Here is a 16,484-nt window from a genome sequence, read left to right on the forward strand (position 1 = left end):
CGAGGCGGTGTGTTTCACTGCTTCCTTTCTCCCGATTTAAGGTTGTATGGATCGTATCCGATATATTCCTCTAATTTTTGGTGATACCTGCTACGTGCAGGCTCGACCAAAAGCTTCGGAGTACTCGCTTTCCATTATTTTCAGGCACCGCTCTCCACTTCCTGCCCTCCATCTGACATCGCCCCGCCCCCTTCGCGTCATCATAACCACGTGACTGAAAACAAGCTATAAAAAGCTGTTCCCAGCTGTCCAGACGTTAGCTCCAAGTAGCTCTGTCACTGCTCAGTCCCCTCTACCATTGTTAACCCTCTGGAGGTCAAAGTTCACCTTCAACATGTCAATTACACTACTTTACTACATTTTTAACATCCTAAAAACATCAGCTGTCTGTTGCTACGGACTGCAACAGTCCGTTGTCATGGATACATGACAACAACCTCCATTCATACCAGTCATACGTGCCTGAGGCGGAGTGATAGCTTACGCTGTGATAAGGCTTTAGAATAGTAGCCGTGGTAACTGCTCATTATACCACGGTTAACAACCAATCAGATCGCTGGATTTCACCTTTATGTTTTATATATATATGTAATACCTGTCCCTCTGTCCCTCCAGGTTGGACTACCTGAGTCAGAAGCTGTCGGTAGCGAAGGAGGCAGACAGGCAGCAGCTGAGAGAGCAGATCGACGGTTTGGAGAGAGACATCGAGGCGCTGAGGTGAGGACACGTGTCCCAGTGAGACGGCAGCGTAACACTAACCCTCAGCTGTCATGGTAACACAGGTGTGTCTGTCTGTCTCTGATTGGCCAGAGGGAGGAAGGAGGAGGAGCTGATTGGTGATCGAGATGAAGAACATGATTGGCAGAAGATCTCCAACATTGATGTAAGTTTAAAATCATCCAATCAGATGCCAGTGATCGTAGAGGCCCCAGGTCACCAGGGTTGTGTCCTAACCCCCTCCTCTCTATCTAGTGACCATGTTGTAGTGGTGTCTGAATGTTTAGTGATTATTAATGTTCACTATCTAGTGACTGAATCTATCCCACAATTCACCGCCAAATGTAGTGAACATCCGATGGTCACTAACCGGAGCAAGATATCCCATCATGCATTGCAGTCACGGATCGCCGTTACCACAGCGGCCCAGAGCGACCGGTGTAGCTACCAAATAAATGCAGTAGTGACCGGTGTAGCTACCAAATAAATGCAGTAGTGACCGGTGTAGCTACCAAATAAATGAAGTAGTGACCGGTGTAGCTACCAAATAAATGCAGTAGTGACCGGTGTAGCTACCAAATAAATGAAGTAGTGACCGGTGTAGCTACCAAATAAATGAAGTAGTGACCGGTGTAGCTACCAAATAAATGCAGTAGTGACCGGTGTAGCTACCAAATAAATGCAGTAGTGCAGCAGCCTCAATAAATGTGTCCAGCTGCCAGAGTTGTCCGGTCGCGGCTTCCACAGACTCCCACAACAAACATCAGAGCAAATTTCCTAACAAGCGTTATAAACTGACCACAGACTCTGGATAGCGAGGCTAATTTCTGTTAGCCCGTCTATGGTGTTTTACATTATACGTTAGCATCAAGCTAGCGGACTTCATGCTTAGTTGTGACACTGGCTGTGTCTGTTTTGAACGTTGTTTCAAACTATGTGGGTTTGATTGAACATATTTGATGCTTAAATATATATATTACCGCTTAATAATTGCTTTACTCCTCTTTTTATGTTGGTACCTACCGTGGTTGTATCCATGGTAACTACACCGGCCGTTATGATCGCGGTCGGAACGTTTTAATTACGCGACGTAATACGTCATTAACTGTGCGGCGGAGTAGTGTCAGAAAGTGTTTTTTTATTTGACCAGTGAGTCACTATATTTAATTCACTATATAGTGAGTAGGGAGGAGGGGATGGGGGAGGGGTTTAGGACACAACCCAGGTGTCTCTCACCTGTCTGTCTGTCTCTCACTTGTCTGTCTGTCTCTCACCTGTCTGTCTGTCTCTCTGTCTCAGTTCGAGGGGACGCGGGAGGCCGAGGACATCCAGCGGTTCTGGCAGAACTTCCTCCACCCGTCGGTCAGGAAGAGTCCGTGGAGCCGAGAGGAGGTGGAGCAGCTGGAGGAGCTGAGCAGGACTCACCAGGAGACGCACTGGGAGGAGGTCGCTACGGAGCTGGGGGTGAGACCTGTCTGTCTCTCTAACCTGTCTGTCTCTCAATTCAATTCAATTAGCTTTATTGGCATGAACAGAAACCCGTTGTTGCCAAAGCACGGCACAAACCACTCACAAATACATTTCAATATAACAAATTTATACCATGGTCTGGGTGAATCCTTGATTCTGATTGGCTGCGGGGTGTCCATTAAAAAGTGATAATGGACACCCATAAAGATGTTCCGGTCAAATTGCCTGATAATGTTCTAAATATTACTGCGCTGGCTCAAACGCTTGTTGGTAACCACGGCAACGGACACTCGGACCTCTTTTTCAGCGCATCACGGCACTGGAGTCTGTAAACACACAAGCGGTAAGAAGCAAAACTTTGTGTCACGTAACATTTAAGCCGTCACCTCACCTCCCTTCACTGATCAACTACCAGGCTGTGGTAGAGTCACCATGGCAACAAGCTGCCGTCAACAGAGTCACCATGGCAACACGCTGCGGTCACAGCCGGTCCCTCTTTTTTTTCTTTTATCGCCGACGAGTGTTATTAAATAGTCCGCTCAGCTGCTTATTGTGAAAGACATGATTTTAACGGTAAAAACAACATTAAATCATAAGTGAATGATTTAATATGTATTTATCTGGTAAGTGACCATGGTATAAGCGGGATAATGCCCTTCGAGGTGTCAGATTATCAGAAATTAATGGCCGCTTCGCGTCGGATGGTTCACGCCTCCGCGTCATCCATTAATTTCTGATCATGGACACCTCGTCGGGCATTATCCCTTACATATATACAGTATTACATATTACAGTATTCAATAACAAATAAACAATATTCCATATAAACTACACAGCAATAGAATCCAGTACAATCAGGTACGAACAATGGTGCAAGTCAGGATGTTAAAGAGTCCCTCAGGTTGTGGCAAGCAGACACATACCTGGCTGCCAGAGGAGCTGCTGTCCCTTCTCCCAGCAGGACGGACATCTTCTCCTCTGGTGTTAGCAGGTGGAATCTTTTGATTAGCTTACTTATTTCTTTAAAGTGAGAGTCTCTTATTAAAGAGTATTTCTCACAGTGGAGCAGGAAGTGCATCTCTGTCTCTGTCTCTCCTGTGGAGCAGTGAGCACGTAGCCGCTGCTCTCTGGGCAGCCATGTCTGTCCCTGTCGTCCTTTCTCTACAGCTAGCTGCTGCTCACTCAGCCTGTACTTGGTCAGGATCAGTCTTTGTTTTATGTCTCTAACAGAGTGGAGGTATTCGGCCAATTTATATTCTCTGTTTAGAGTTAAATAACAATTTAGTCTGCTTTGAGTTTTTCTTTTCTTTTCCCAATATTCTAAATATAAATCTTTTGATTGATTAATGATAATTTTTATTCTCTGGTGTTTTGAGGCTGAGCTGATGGGAGCCAGGTTACTGAGTTTCTCCATCAGCTGAGTGAGGGGGCTGTTTTCTGGGTTCAGCTCTTGGGTTTTTAATGTTTAAAAAATAATGTCTGTCTCTCTTTAACCCGTCTCTCTCTCTACCTGTCTGTCTCTCTAACCTGTCTCTCTCTCTACCTGTCTGTCTCTCTAACCCGTCTCTCTCTCTACCTGTCTGTCTCTCAGACGGGGAGGACAGCCTTCATGTGTCTCCAGACGTTCCAGCGCTTCGTCTCGTCCTCGTTGAAACGCGGCTTGTGGACTGAGGCTGAAGACGACCAGCTCAGAGAACTCGTCCACAAGATGAGGATCGGGAACTTCGTCCCCTACACGCAGAGTAATGACATCACTCATGACGTCACTCATGTAGCTTTGTCGGTACAAAGTGTGTTGCACCTGTTGCACACGTTACCACAGCGGCCCAGAGCGACCGGTGTAGCTACCAAATAAATGCAAGTAGTGACCGGTGTAGCTACCAAATAAATGAAGTAGCGACCGGTGTAGCTACCAAATAAATGAAGTAGTGACCGGTGTAGCTACCAAATAAATGAAGTAGTGACCGGTGTAGCTACCAAATAAATGCAGTAGTGACCGGTGTAGCTACCAAATAAATGCAGTAGTGACCGGTGTAGCTACCAAATAAATGCAGTAGTGACCGGTGTAGCTACCAAATAAATGCAAGTAGTGACCGGTGTAGCTACCAAATAAATGAAGTAGTGACCGGTGTAGCTACCAAATAAATGCAGTAGTGACCGGTGTAGCTACCAAATAAATGCAGTAGTGACCGGTGTAGCTACCAAATAAATGCAGTAGTGACCGGTGTAGCTACCAAATAAATGCAAGTAGTGACCGGTGTAGCTACCAAATAAATGAAGTAGTGACCGGTGTAGCTACCAAATAAATGCAGTAGTGACCGGTGTAGCTACCAAATAAATGCAGTAGTGACCGGTGTAGCTACCAAATAAATGCAGTAGTGACCGGTGTAGCTACCAAATAAATGCAGTAGTGACCGATGTAGCTACATTTACATTTATTTTGGAGGAGAGGAGACGCTGCAGATGAGTGCACATATAACGTTACAGCCTTGACAACAGTTAAACTTTATTTCACAATTTCACACCATACAACAATCACAGCTTAATATAAACGTATTTCATATAGGCTACTGCAGTAATACACAAAAATATGCATTAAAACCTCAACAAATAACTTAAAATGTCTAAATTCTAACCGTTTAAGACGAGGGCATGACGCCATGTTTTGATGTTGTCGTGACGTCAAGTCGGAAAGTCTGAGTTTCCGACCTCCGAGTTGTCTTGAACGCAGCATGTTTGTCTCATCTAAACCCAAGTCATGAGGCAAGAAATCTAGGAGTGACATTTGATTCAGATTTTAATTTTAAACCACATATACGCTCTGTCACAAAAGCAGCATTTTATCATTTAAAAAACATCTCGAAAGTGAGGCCGTTTCTCTCTCGGAGCAACACAGAGAGACTAATGCATGCTTTTATAACTAGCAGGCTAGACTACTGCAACGCTCTCCTCTCTGGTCTACCCAAGAATGCCGTAAACAAGCTGCAATTGATTCAAAACTCTGCAGCACGAGTCCTCACTCAGACCAGAAGGAGAGCACACATCACGCCAATTTTAAAGTCTTTACACTGGCTGCCTGTTAGTTTCCGTATTGATTTTAAAGTTCTCTTATTAGTTTTTAAAGCACTCCATGGACTTACACCAGATTATATCTCAGAGATGCTTTTATTGTATAAACCAGGAAGGCCCCTCAGATCCTCTGGCTCCTTTCTTTTAACTGTCCCTCAGAGCAAAACCAAAACATTTGGTGAGGCTGCTTTCAGCCACTATGCCCCAAAGCTGTGGAACAGCCTGCCAGAGGATCTGAGAGGAGTTACAAACATTGACACTTTTAAACGTAGGCTAAAAACCCATCTTTTTAATCTGGCTTTTATGCTATAGTCTCACAGTGTTTTTTGTTCTGTTTTACAGTTTTATATTCTTTCTTATTGTTATCTTTCTCCTATTTTTATCCTGCATCTTCTATTTTGTTTTGTAAAATTGTATTGTTGTTTGAGGCTGTTATTTTTTCTTGTTGTTTTTAATCTTCGTGCTTTAGTCTCCTTGCTTTTCTTGTTTTACCTCCTATTTGTTCAGTCAAAATGTAAAGCACTTTGAACGGCATCTGTTTGCTTTGAAAGGTGCTATATAAATAAAATTTGATTGATTGATTGATTGATCTGTCTGTCTGTCTGTCTGTCTGTCTACCTGCCTGTTTGTCTCTCACCTGTCTGTCTGTCTGTCTGTCTACCTGTCTGTCTCACCTGTCTACCTGTCTGTCTCTCAGTGAGCTACTTCATGGAGGGGCGGGACCCTGCTCAGCTGATCTACAGGTGGAACCAGGTGTTGGACCCGAGTCTGAAGAAAGGCCCGTGGACCAAAGAGGAGGACCAGGTAGGCTGGGGGCGGAGCTTAGACACTCGGGACTGTCTGTCCCTCACCTGTCTCACCCTCACCTGTCTCACCCTCACCTGTCTGTCTCTCAGCTCCTGCTTCAGGCCGTGTCTCGTCACGGGGTGAAGAACTGGTGCAAGATTCGGTTTGAGGTTCCTGGTCGGACGGACAGCGCCTGTAGAGACAGGTGAGTCCTGAGGAGGGAAATTACAGGTTGGAAACTCAGGTATCATATCAGAGCTCCGACTTTCCGACTTGACGTCACGACAACATCAAAACATGGCGGCCCTCGTCTTAAACGGTTAGAATTTAGACATTTGAAGTTATTTGTTATGGTTTTAATGCATATTTTTGTGTATTACTGCAGTATAACCTATATGAAATACGTTTATATTAAGCTGTGATTGTTGTATGGTGTTTCAGTTTCAGTTTAATTTATTTGACAAGGGACAATGTACATTAATAAAACATTGTAAAAAACAAATGTAAATGCACCCGAGTTAGCTAAAAAAGCTAGTTTTCATCCTCAGTCCCTCTGCCTGATGATAAAAGGCAACCTTAAAAAAAAAAGCAACAATGAGGTAAAATACCAAAGACATATACATTTGTAAGACAATACACACATTTGCGATAGCACCAAAAGACCAAAGACACATTCAATTCACATTAATAAATATAAATTTGTAAGGCCATAACACACGTGAAATTGTGTTCCTCGTATGTGACGGAAATAAGGTTTAACTGTTATCAAGGCTGTAACATTATATGTGTATATTCAGCGATGAGCCACAATACGCCAAACTTCCTTCAGGTATACATGTTTTTTTTTTTTCGAGTTGGGATTTACGACCTCCGAGTTGTTATGAACGCAGCATGACCAGGGTTCTTACGAATCCTTAAAAAGTCTTAAAAGGCATTGAATTCATTAATCTAAAAACAAGGCCTTAATCGGCATTAAAATGTCTTAAATCAATTTTTCAAACGTCTTAAAAATGTTAACACTTGGTAAGTGGTATTTTATGGTTGTAATTAGTCTCAAATCTCAAAATAATTGGAAACATTTCGACATAGAGAAGTTAGTGGCGGCCGTCAACGCTAAATCTCTTACCGCCACCAGCTCCCGAGTCAGTGTTTTTTTTTTTTTTTCGGAAGTCTTATGCATTTATTTTGAAAGGACAGCTGCGGAAAACTCGTGCGAGTTTGTAGTTTTCACCAAAGTCTGTACTTTTAATGGAAACACACAGAACTCAAATGTCTTTTAATGCGCCTCATTTCCCAGTTATTTGAATCACTTTGGATGGAAACATACGAACGAGCAAACGTGTCCTTTTTAGTTTATCATCTCCTCTGAACAACTACACAGCTGTTAAATGATGTCACTCATTCACTCATAGCCCCCTCCTCCCCCCCATTCATTCATGTAGCAGTCGCTTTACCTTGGACCACATAGGAAAGTGGGTAAAATTGTCCCTAACCCTATGTATGTGGTGATGTTTGTTTTTTGGGGTTTTTTTTTTGCATTTGTGCTTAATGTGAAGTCGGTCTTAAAGCAGAAGTAAGTGATCCGGTCGTTTTCGCTAATGCTGCGTTCCAGGCAGGCTTTTGAAATCGTAAATTACAGCTTCAAGTCACAACTTACGACTTTGTAGCGTTCCAGTGAACCCACTCGTGTTTTTCCGACCTGTTTTACCTGTGAAAGTCACTATAACGGCCACTCGTAACTTCCGACCGGTGAACTCGTACCAGATCGAACTGGTACCACTTCACGGTCGGAAAAATACGAGTTTCCTTGAACGCACCATAACAGTCCTCGTCGCTACGTCACCACATTCACGGCGTTCCTTGGCTGCACACACAGCCCTGCATGCCGTTCTCTCTCCTCATTGGATAAAAACTGTAGGATACGATAAATGTTTTCTCTTCGGCTCAGAGCAGAGCAGAGTGACTGACAGACCCGTGTTTCAGACCAAACACTCTATAGAAGTGATTGCTGTCGGAAGATATAACTATTTAAGACTTATATTAACACAAATATATCACTCACTTCTGCTTTAAATTTTATTTCAAGTGGCTTTAAAAACGTCTTAAAAAGTCTTAAATTTAACTTGGCTTAAAGCAGAAATAAATGCAACAGGTGCAACACACATGTAGCTTTGTACCGACACTTCTACCACTCCGAATGAGTGTGTGTGTGTGTGTTCCTCAGGTAACAAATGTCTGTTTGTGTGTGTGTGTGTGTGTGTGTGTGTGTGTGTGTGTGTGTGTGTGTGTGTGTGTGTGTGTGTGTGTGGGTACCATGACTGTCTGAAGGATGGAATAAAGAGAGGAGCGTTTGACCAAGAGGAGAGACAACTGCTGCTGCAGCTCGTCCACAAACACGGAGTCGGTGAGTCACAGTTACAGTCACAGCCTCGTACTTCAAGGCCCCGCCCACTTCACGGGGGGGGGGTCTGTCTGTCTGAACTGTGACATCACTTCCTGTTTGTCTCTCTATTGCGCGGCTGCAGGTCGTTGGGCGAAGATCGCCGCTGAGATCCCGAACCGCTTTGACGCTCAGTGTCTGAGGGAGTGGAGGAAGCTGAGCAGACAACTGCCCCTCGCTGCTGCTCAGGTACACTCACCTGCAGTTACTTTAAAAATGTATTCCAGTACAATTACAAGTTACCTGTTAAAAAAATGTAATTAGTAACTTACTCTAAGTATCACAAAATTTAAAGCAGTACTTAAAGCAGAAGTCAGCGATCCGGTGGTTTTGGCTAATGCTGCGTTCCAGGCAGGCTTTTGAAACCGTAAATTACAGCTTCAAGTCACGACTTACGACTTTGTAGCGTTCCAGGCAACCCACTCGTGTTTCTCCGACCTGTTTTACCTGTGAAAGTCACTATAACGGCCACTCGTAACTTCTGACCCGTGAACTCGTACCAGATCGAACTGGTACGACTTCACAGGTCGGAAAAACACGAGTTACGAGTTTCCTTGAACGCACCATAACAGTCCTCGTCCCTACGTCACCACATTCAGGCGCATCCCTTGGCTGCACACACAGAGAGGACTGCCCCTTTATGCCATTCTCTCTCCTCATTGGATAAAGGTTGTAGGATACAAGGAAAGTTTTCTCCTGGGCTCAGAGCAGAGCAGAGTGACTGACAGACCCGTGTTTCAGACCAAACACTCTATAGAAGTGATTGCTGTCGGAAGATACAACTATTTAAGACTTAGATTAACACAAAAATATCACTTACTTCTGCTTTAAGAACTTTCAGTTTTGGTTGAGTTTGGCGGCGCCAGTGGACCAAAGCGGTAGTGTTTTGCCTGAAGGAAGACTCCATTTCCCATGAGCACCAGCGTGTAGCGCCGTAAACATCCTGATCTCCTGGTGCATGGAAATGAACAGAAGACGTCCAAACTAAGTTTCTGTTACCAGCGGATCATTTCACAGTAAACACACACACACAATCCGACGGAAAGGTGCTGCATTGCCCAATATCATCCGGCTGCGTTCCTGTCGTTAGGGGGGTTCCCGTTCTCGCAGCTAGGAACGCCCCCTTCTTCTTCGCCTACCCACGCATGTCAACATCCGGGTTAATATCTGGGTTAACATAGCAACACCCGCTAGCTAGTTATTTCGTTAGCTAGTTATTTTTTCTCGAATGTTTTTCAGAGTGTTAAGGTTAGGTTTAGGGTAAGGTTAAGGGTTAGGGCTACTTAAAGCAGAAGTAAGCGACATATTTGTGTTATTATAAGTCTTAAATAGTTGTATCTTCCGACAGCAATCACTTCTATAGAGTGTTTGGTCTGAAACACGGGTCTGTCTGTCACTCTGCTCTGCTCTGAGCCCAGGAGAAAACTTTTCTCATATCCTACAGTTTTTATCCAATGAGGAGAGAGAACGGCATGAAGGGCTGTGTGTGCAGCCAAGGAACGCCGTGAATGTGGCGATGTAGCGACGAGGACTGTTATGGTGCGTTCAAGGAAACTCGTATTTTTCCGACCGTGAAGTCATACCAGTTCGATCTGGTACGAGTTCACGGGTCAGAAGTTACGAGTGGCCGTTATAGTGACTTTCACAGGTAAAACAGGTCGGAGAAACACGAGTGGGTTGCCTGGAACGCTACAAAGTCGTAAGTCGTGACTTGAAGCTGTAATTTACGGTTTCAAAAGCCTGCCTGGAACGCAGCATTAGCCAAAACCACCGGATCGCTTACTTCTGCTTTAAGTCGGAGAAGTGGGAGGTCGGACTAATGGACGCAAAAATAAAGAAATGTATGGTCTGAGAAATGGGTAGTCGGACAGACGGACCTGATCGCTCACAGGTTCTTGATCCGACTCTCCGTCCTCAGAAAAGCAGCAGGAGTAAAGAGCCGCGGAGGAGCAGAGCAGCCAGGAAGAAGAGCTCCCCCGTGAGGAGGAACATCCGGAGGAAGCTGGTGAAGATCAAGGAGGAGCCGAGCAGCGAGGAGGAGCAGGAGGAGCAGGTGGTGCCGTACATGGACAGCGACCCGGAGGAGGAGAAGGAGAAGCTGGTGCTGAAGCAGGAGAAGGAGGAGCAGCAGGAGGAGGAGCAGGAGGAGGAGGAGGAGGAGTACAGCCTGCCTCCCATACAGGACTGGATTCCTGCAGACTCACCTGAGCAGGTTTGTTTTGTTTTGTTTATTAAAGGGATAGTTCACCCAAAATTGAAATTGCACTCATTATCTCCTCCCCCTCATGTGGACTAAGGGCTGGGAGAAGTTTCAGAGTCCTCCGTGGCTTCTCTGAGTTACAGGGGGTCTCGGCGTAACAGTGCATGTCCATATGACGGTTGCAAATGGATACCAACTGTCTTCGTAACAAAAAGACACACCAAAAAACATCCAGATACCTCCATGCTGCTCGTATGTAATGTCCCTCTTGTATTGAAGCCCCAACATGAGAAACTGTTCTGAAATAAATTAAATAAGTCTATGTTTCAAGCTTGTTTGTAGCGGAAGCTTCTCGAAGCTCCTCTTCCCAGTTCGTCAAATTTAGACGAACCAGGAAGAGGATCTTCGAGAAGACAAGACGGACATTACATACGAGCAGCATGGAGGTATTTGGATGTTTTTTGGTGTGTCTTTTTGTTACGAAGAAAAGTGAGCTCCGTTCTCAACCGTCATATGGACATGCAGTGCTGCACGGAGCCCCGCTGTAACTCAGAGAAATTTAAATTTTGGGTGAACTATCCCTTTAAGTGAGTCGATTTTTTTTCTCCCACCCTTAGTAATTCTGTGTGTCTGAACTAACAGATGATTCAGGTTCTGAGCTCCTGCCCGGTGGAGTGGCCCCCCCCTGAAGACGCCGCCGGCCGGCAGCCGGAGCGCTGCACCGTCGTGGGGCGGCGTGGACGCTCCGTGGTCGTCGCGCCGACGCCCCGCGAGCTGAGGGGGGCGGAGCAACACAGCGCTACCATGGTGATGGTGTCAGCCGACCAGCTCAGCGCCTACCTGTCCCTCCAGGTGAGCAGAAAAGAGAAAAGAAGAGACCGCACACTTCACTCCCTTACGTGCAGATTTATTAGCACATCGATTCTGGGCCCCTGAAAGAATAATAAAGTGGTACGCCCTGACTTTTCCATTTTTTGTCTTTGACTACATAGTATCATTTTGAACTTTAAAACATGATTAAATCTAAAAATGTGTTAAAATCTAAAATCTCTAAACATGATTAAAAGGTAAAAAATGTGAAATGTATAAATATAAAACAATAACCTTGTATTCAATTTGAAAATTAGCCATCCTAATACTAAGAGGCGCCTCTAATTTACTAGATCTTTATGACGGCCATTTGGCCTGATGGGCTTTGACTCTTTTTTCTGACTCGTTTGACTCTTTTTTCTGACTCTTTTGACTCTTTTCTGACTCCTTTGACTCTTTTTTCTGTCTCGTTTGATTCTTTTTTCTGACTCCTTTGACTCTTCCTCTGACTCCCTTGACTCTTTTTTCTGACTCCTTTGACTCTTTTTTTCTGACTCCTTTGACTCTTCCTCTGACTCCTTTGACTCTTTTTTCTGACTCCTTTGACTCTTTTTTTTCTGACTCCTTTGACTCTTCCTCTGACTCCTTTGACTCTTCCTCTGACTCCTTTGACTCTTCCTTCTTACTACTTTGACTCTTCCTCCTGTCTCATTTGACTCTTCCTTTGACTCCCTCCCTCCAGGTGAGCAGGCCCCGCCCCCCAGGGAGGGTCCAGCGGCCGGGGGGGGGCAGAGACGCGGCGAGCTGCAGCCTGCACCGCCAGCTGCAGGTTGCCGTGGCGCCCTGGATCGGCAACGTGCTGCTGCCGACGCGCAGCCGCACGACGACGGCGGCCGACGCCCTGAGGGGGTGGGGCCAGAGCGCCGGCCTCTCCTCCACCCCCCCCTTCCTGCTCCTGCTGCAGGCCATGAGCGTGGACACGGCCGGATGCAAGGACATGATTGGTCAGAGGAGGAGCGGCATCGTGACCCCGCCCCCCGACCCCGCCCCCCCCCCGGTGAAGAACCCCAGGACGATAGCAGGGATGCTGCAGCGGAAGGGGTGGGAGGAGGAGCAGCTGAAGCTCCTCCCACCTCCTCCCCCCTCCCTGCTAGCTCCTCCTCCTGCTGCTGCTGCTGTCTCCATGGTGACCACTCCTGCCCCCCCCAGACCCAAAGCCCCCCCCGCCCTGGGTCCGTCCCGAGGGAGGGGCCAGAAACAGAAGGCCGTCCGCCGCAGTCAGAAGAAGGCGGAGTTTAGTGGGGCAGGTGTCGGAGAGGGGGGGGCAGGTGTCGGTGAGGGGGGGGCAGGTGTCGGAGAGGGGGAGGCGGGTGTCGGAGAGGAGGGGGCAGGCCAGATGGTTCGGAAACAGAGTGTGAAGGCCAGAGCTCTACAGGAAGCTGCTGCAGCCAAGGTGAGAACCAAGTTGCTTTGACTCTTCCTCTGTCTCCATTGACTCTTCCTTCTGTCTCCTTTGACTCTTCCTTCTTACTACTTTGACTCTTCCTTCTGTCTCCTTTGACTCTTTGAGTCCTTTGACTCTTCCTCTGTCTCCATTGACTCTTCCTTCTGTCTCCTTTGACTCTTCCTTCTTACTACTTTGACTCTTCCTTCTTACTACTTTGACTCTTCATCTGTCTCCTTTGACTCTTCCTTCTTACTACTTTGACTCTTCCTCTGTCTCCTTTGACTCTTCCTTCTTACTACTTTGACTCTTCCTCTGTCTCCTTTGACTCTTCCTTCTTACTACTTTGACTCTTCGTCTGTCTCCTTTGACTCTTCCTTCTTACTACTTTGACTCTTCCTCTGTCTCCTTTGACTCTTCCTTCTTACTACTTTGACTCTTCCTCTGTCTCCTTTGACTCTTCCTTCTTACTACTTTGACTCTTCCTCTGTCTCCTTTGACTCTTCCTTCTTACTACTTTGACTCTTCGTCTGTCTCCTTTGACTCTTCCTTCTTACTACTTTGACTCTTCGTCTGTCTCCTTTGACTCTTCCTTCTTACTACTTTGACTCTTCCTCTGTCTCCTTTGACTCTTCCTTCTTACTACTTTGACTCTTCCTCTGTCTCCTTTGACTCTTCCTTCTTACTACTTTGACTCTTCTTTCTTACTACTTTGACTCTTCTTTCTTACTACTTTGACTCTTCCTCTGTCTCCTTTTACTCTTCCTATGTCTCCATTGACTCTTCCTTCTTACTACTTTGACTCTTCCTCTGTCTCCTTTTACTCTTCCTCTGTCTCCTTTGACTCTTCCTTCTTACTACTTAGACTCTTCTTTCTTACTACTTTGACTCTTCCTTCTTACTACTTTGACTCTTCCTCTGTCTCCTTTTACTCTTCCTCTGTTTCCTTTGACTCTTCCTTCTCAGTACTTTGACTCTTCCTTCTTACTACTTTGACTCTTCCTCTGTCTCCTTTGACTCTTCCTTCTTACTACTTTGACTCTTCCTCTGTCTCCTTTGACTCTTCCTTCTTACTACTTTGACTCTTCCTCTGTCTCCTTTGACTCTTCCTTCTTACTACTTAGACTCTTCTTTCTTACTACTTTGACTATTCTTTCTTACTACTTTGACTCTTCCTCTGTCTCCTTTTACTCTTCCTATGTCTCCATTGACTCTTCCTTCTTACTACTTTGACTCTTCCTCTGTCTCCTTTTACTCTTCCTCTGTCTCCTTTGACTCTTCCTTCTTACTACTTAGACTCTTCTTTCTTACTACTTTGACTCTTCCTTCTTACTACTTTGACTCTTCCTCTGTCTCCTTTTACTCTTCCTCTGTTTCCTTTGACTCTTCCTTCTCAGTACTTTGACTCTTCCTCTGTCTCCTTTGACTCCTCCTCTGACTCACCTTGATGATGTCATGTCTCCTCCTCTCAGGTGAACGCCAGGAGGAAACCTGCTCCATCTCCTCAACGCAAACGTCCAACCACCGCGTCCTCCTTCTTATCAGCCAGTCAGAGCCCACCTGCTCTTTCGTACTCCGACCACGACTACACCATTATTCGTCCTGACCCCAACCCCAGGTGCACAAACCCCGCCCCCAAAAAGACGCCTGGCTCCGCCCCCAAAGGTCGTCGCCGAAGGAGGAAACGAGGGAGGAGGAGCGAGGAGGTGGTAACGAGCAGTCAGGACGAAGTGGGCGGGGCTTGTACAGGTGACTCTGTGGGCGGGGCTTGTTCAGGTGACACTGTGGGCGGGGCTTGTTCAGGTGACCCTGTGGGCGGGGCTTGTTCAGGTGACCCTGTGGGCTGGGCTTGTACAGGTGACCCTGTGAGCGGGGCTTGTTCAGGTGACGCTGTGGGCGGGGCTTGTTCAGGTGACCCTGTGGGCGGGGCTTGTTCAGGTGACCCTGTGGGCGGGGCTTGTACAGGTGACCCTGTGAGCGGGGCTTGTTCAGGTGACGCTGTGGGCGGGGCTTGTACAGGTGAGGTCCAGGAAGGGAAGAGGGTCCAAAAACCAAGCCAGAAGGCCAGAGCTCAGCAGGAGGTTCAGGTGAGACCTCTCTCCTTTGACTCTTCCTTCTGTCTCCTTTGACTCTTCCTTTGACTCTTCCTCTGTCTCCTTTGACTCTTCCTTTTGTCTCCGTTGACTCTTCCTTTTACTCTTCCTTTTGTCTCATTTGACTCTTCCTTTTACTCTTTTTGTCTCCGTTGACTCTTCCTTTTGTCTCCTTTGACTATTCCTTTTGTCTCATTTGACTCTTCCTTTTACTCTTCCTTTTGTCTCCATTGACTCTTCCTTTTGTCTCCGTTGACTCTTCCTTTTACTCTTCCTTTTGTCTCATTTGACTCTTCCTTTTACTCTTTTTGTCTCCGTTGACTCTTCCTTTTGTCTCCTTTGACTATTCCTTTTGTCTCATTTTACTCTTCCTTTTACTCTTCCTTTTGTCTCCATTGACTCTTCCTTCTGTCTCCTTTGACTCTTCCTTTTACTCTTCCTTTTGTCTCCGTTGACTCTTCCTTTTGTCTCCTTTGACTCGTCCTTTTGTCTCTGTTGACTCTTCCTTGTCTCTGTTGACTCTTCCTTTTGTCTCCGTTGACTCTTCCTTCTGTCTCCTTTGACTCTTCCTTTTACTTTTCCTTTTGTCTCCGTTGACTATTCCTTTTACTCTTCCTTTTGTCTCCGTTGACTCTTCCTTTTGTCTCCTTTGACTCGTCCTTTTACTCTTCCTTTTGTCTCCTTTGACTCTTCCTTTTACTCTTCCTTTTGTCTCCGTTGACTCTTCCTTTTGTCTCCTTTGACTCTTCCTTTTGTCTCAGTTGACTCTTCCTTTTGTCTCCGTTGACTCTTCCTTGTCTCTGTTGACTATTCTTTTTGTCTCCTTTGACTCTTCTTTTTGTCTCCTTTTACTCTTCCTTCTGTCTGCTTTGACTCAGGACCAACAGTGTGGGGCAGGTGACCATGTGGGCGGGGCTTGTACAGGTGAGGTCCAGGAAGGGAAGAGGGTCCAAAAACCAAGCCAGAAGGCCAGAGCTCAGCAGGAGGTTCAGGTGAGACCTCTCTCCTTTGACTCTTCCTTTTGTCTCCGTTGACTCTTCCTTTGACTCTTCCTTCTGTCTCCTTTGACTCTTCCTTTTGTCTCCTTTGACTCTTCCTTTTGTTTCCTTTGACTTTTCCTTTGACTTTTCGATTTGATTTGATTTGATTTATTTATTTAGCACAATTTTAAAACAGTGCAAGGAGGGAACGAAGCCTAGAAGGCTTGTACAAAGTTCCACTCCCTTCATCATAGAATTACATTAACTCAAGATAAACAAATTAGAAATGAAACAATAAAATGTACAGTGCAACATAGAAAAACTATGAAACACAAACAAACAAAAGAAAAGAAAAAGAAAGCATAATTAACATTAACAGAAAGATAACACTGAAGATTATGACATGAGGTGTTTTTTCAGTAACTTTCTAAAGGATGTATAAGATGTTGTTGACCTCAGAACCACCTCCAAACCA

At 45.7% G+C, this 16,484-nt stretch overlaps 2 protein-coding genes across 2 annotated transcripts in view; one reads left to right on the top strand and one right to left on the bottom strand.

Annotated features, from left to right (window-relative positions):
• Positions 1–16,484, bottom strand: part of pomt1 (protein-O-mannosyltransferase 1) — a 187,590-nt gene that overhangs the window by 39,473 nt on the left and 131,633 nt on the right. The gene's annotated exons all lie outside the window — the stretch shown is intronic.
• Positions 1–16,484, top strand: part of snapc4 (small nuclear RNA activating complex, polypeptide 4) — a 36,073-nt gene that overhangs the window by 10,509 nt on the left and 9,080 nt on the right. The window contains exons 10-22 of the mRNA XM_083979790.1: positions 616–717; positions 811–883; positions 2,017–2,181; positions 3,779–3,929; positions 5,954–6,060; positions 6,153–6,246; positions 8,351–8,446; positions 8,568–8,671; positions 10,401–10,694; positions 11,325–11,534; positions 12,235–12,945; positions 14,409–15,023; positions 15,908–16,021. Of these exons, the coding sequence (XP_083835916.1) occupies positions 616–717; positions 811–883; positions 2,017–2,181; positions 3,779–3,929; positions 5,954–6,060; positions 6,153–6,246; positions 8,351–8,446; positions 8,568–8,671; positions 10,401–10,694; positions 11,325–11,534; positions 12,235–12,945; positions 14,409–15,023; positions 15,908–16,021 (2,836 nt within the window). The remainder of the gene's footprint in view (positions 1–615; positions 718–810; positions 884–2,016; positions 2,182–3,778; positions 3,930–5,953; positions 6,061–6,152; positions 6,247–8,350; positions 8,447–8,567; positions 8,672–10,400; positions 10,695–11,324; positions 11,535–12,234; positions 12,946–14,408; positions 15,024–15,907; positions 16,022–16,484) is intronic.

Source organism: Trachurus trachurus, assembly GCF_905171665.1.
Source record: "Trachurus trachurus genome assembly, chromosome: 9".
NCBI classification, from domain to species: domain Eukaryota; kingdom Metazoa; phylum Chordata; class Actinopteri; order Carangiformes; family Carangidae; genus Trachurus; species Trachurus trachurus.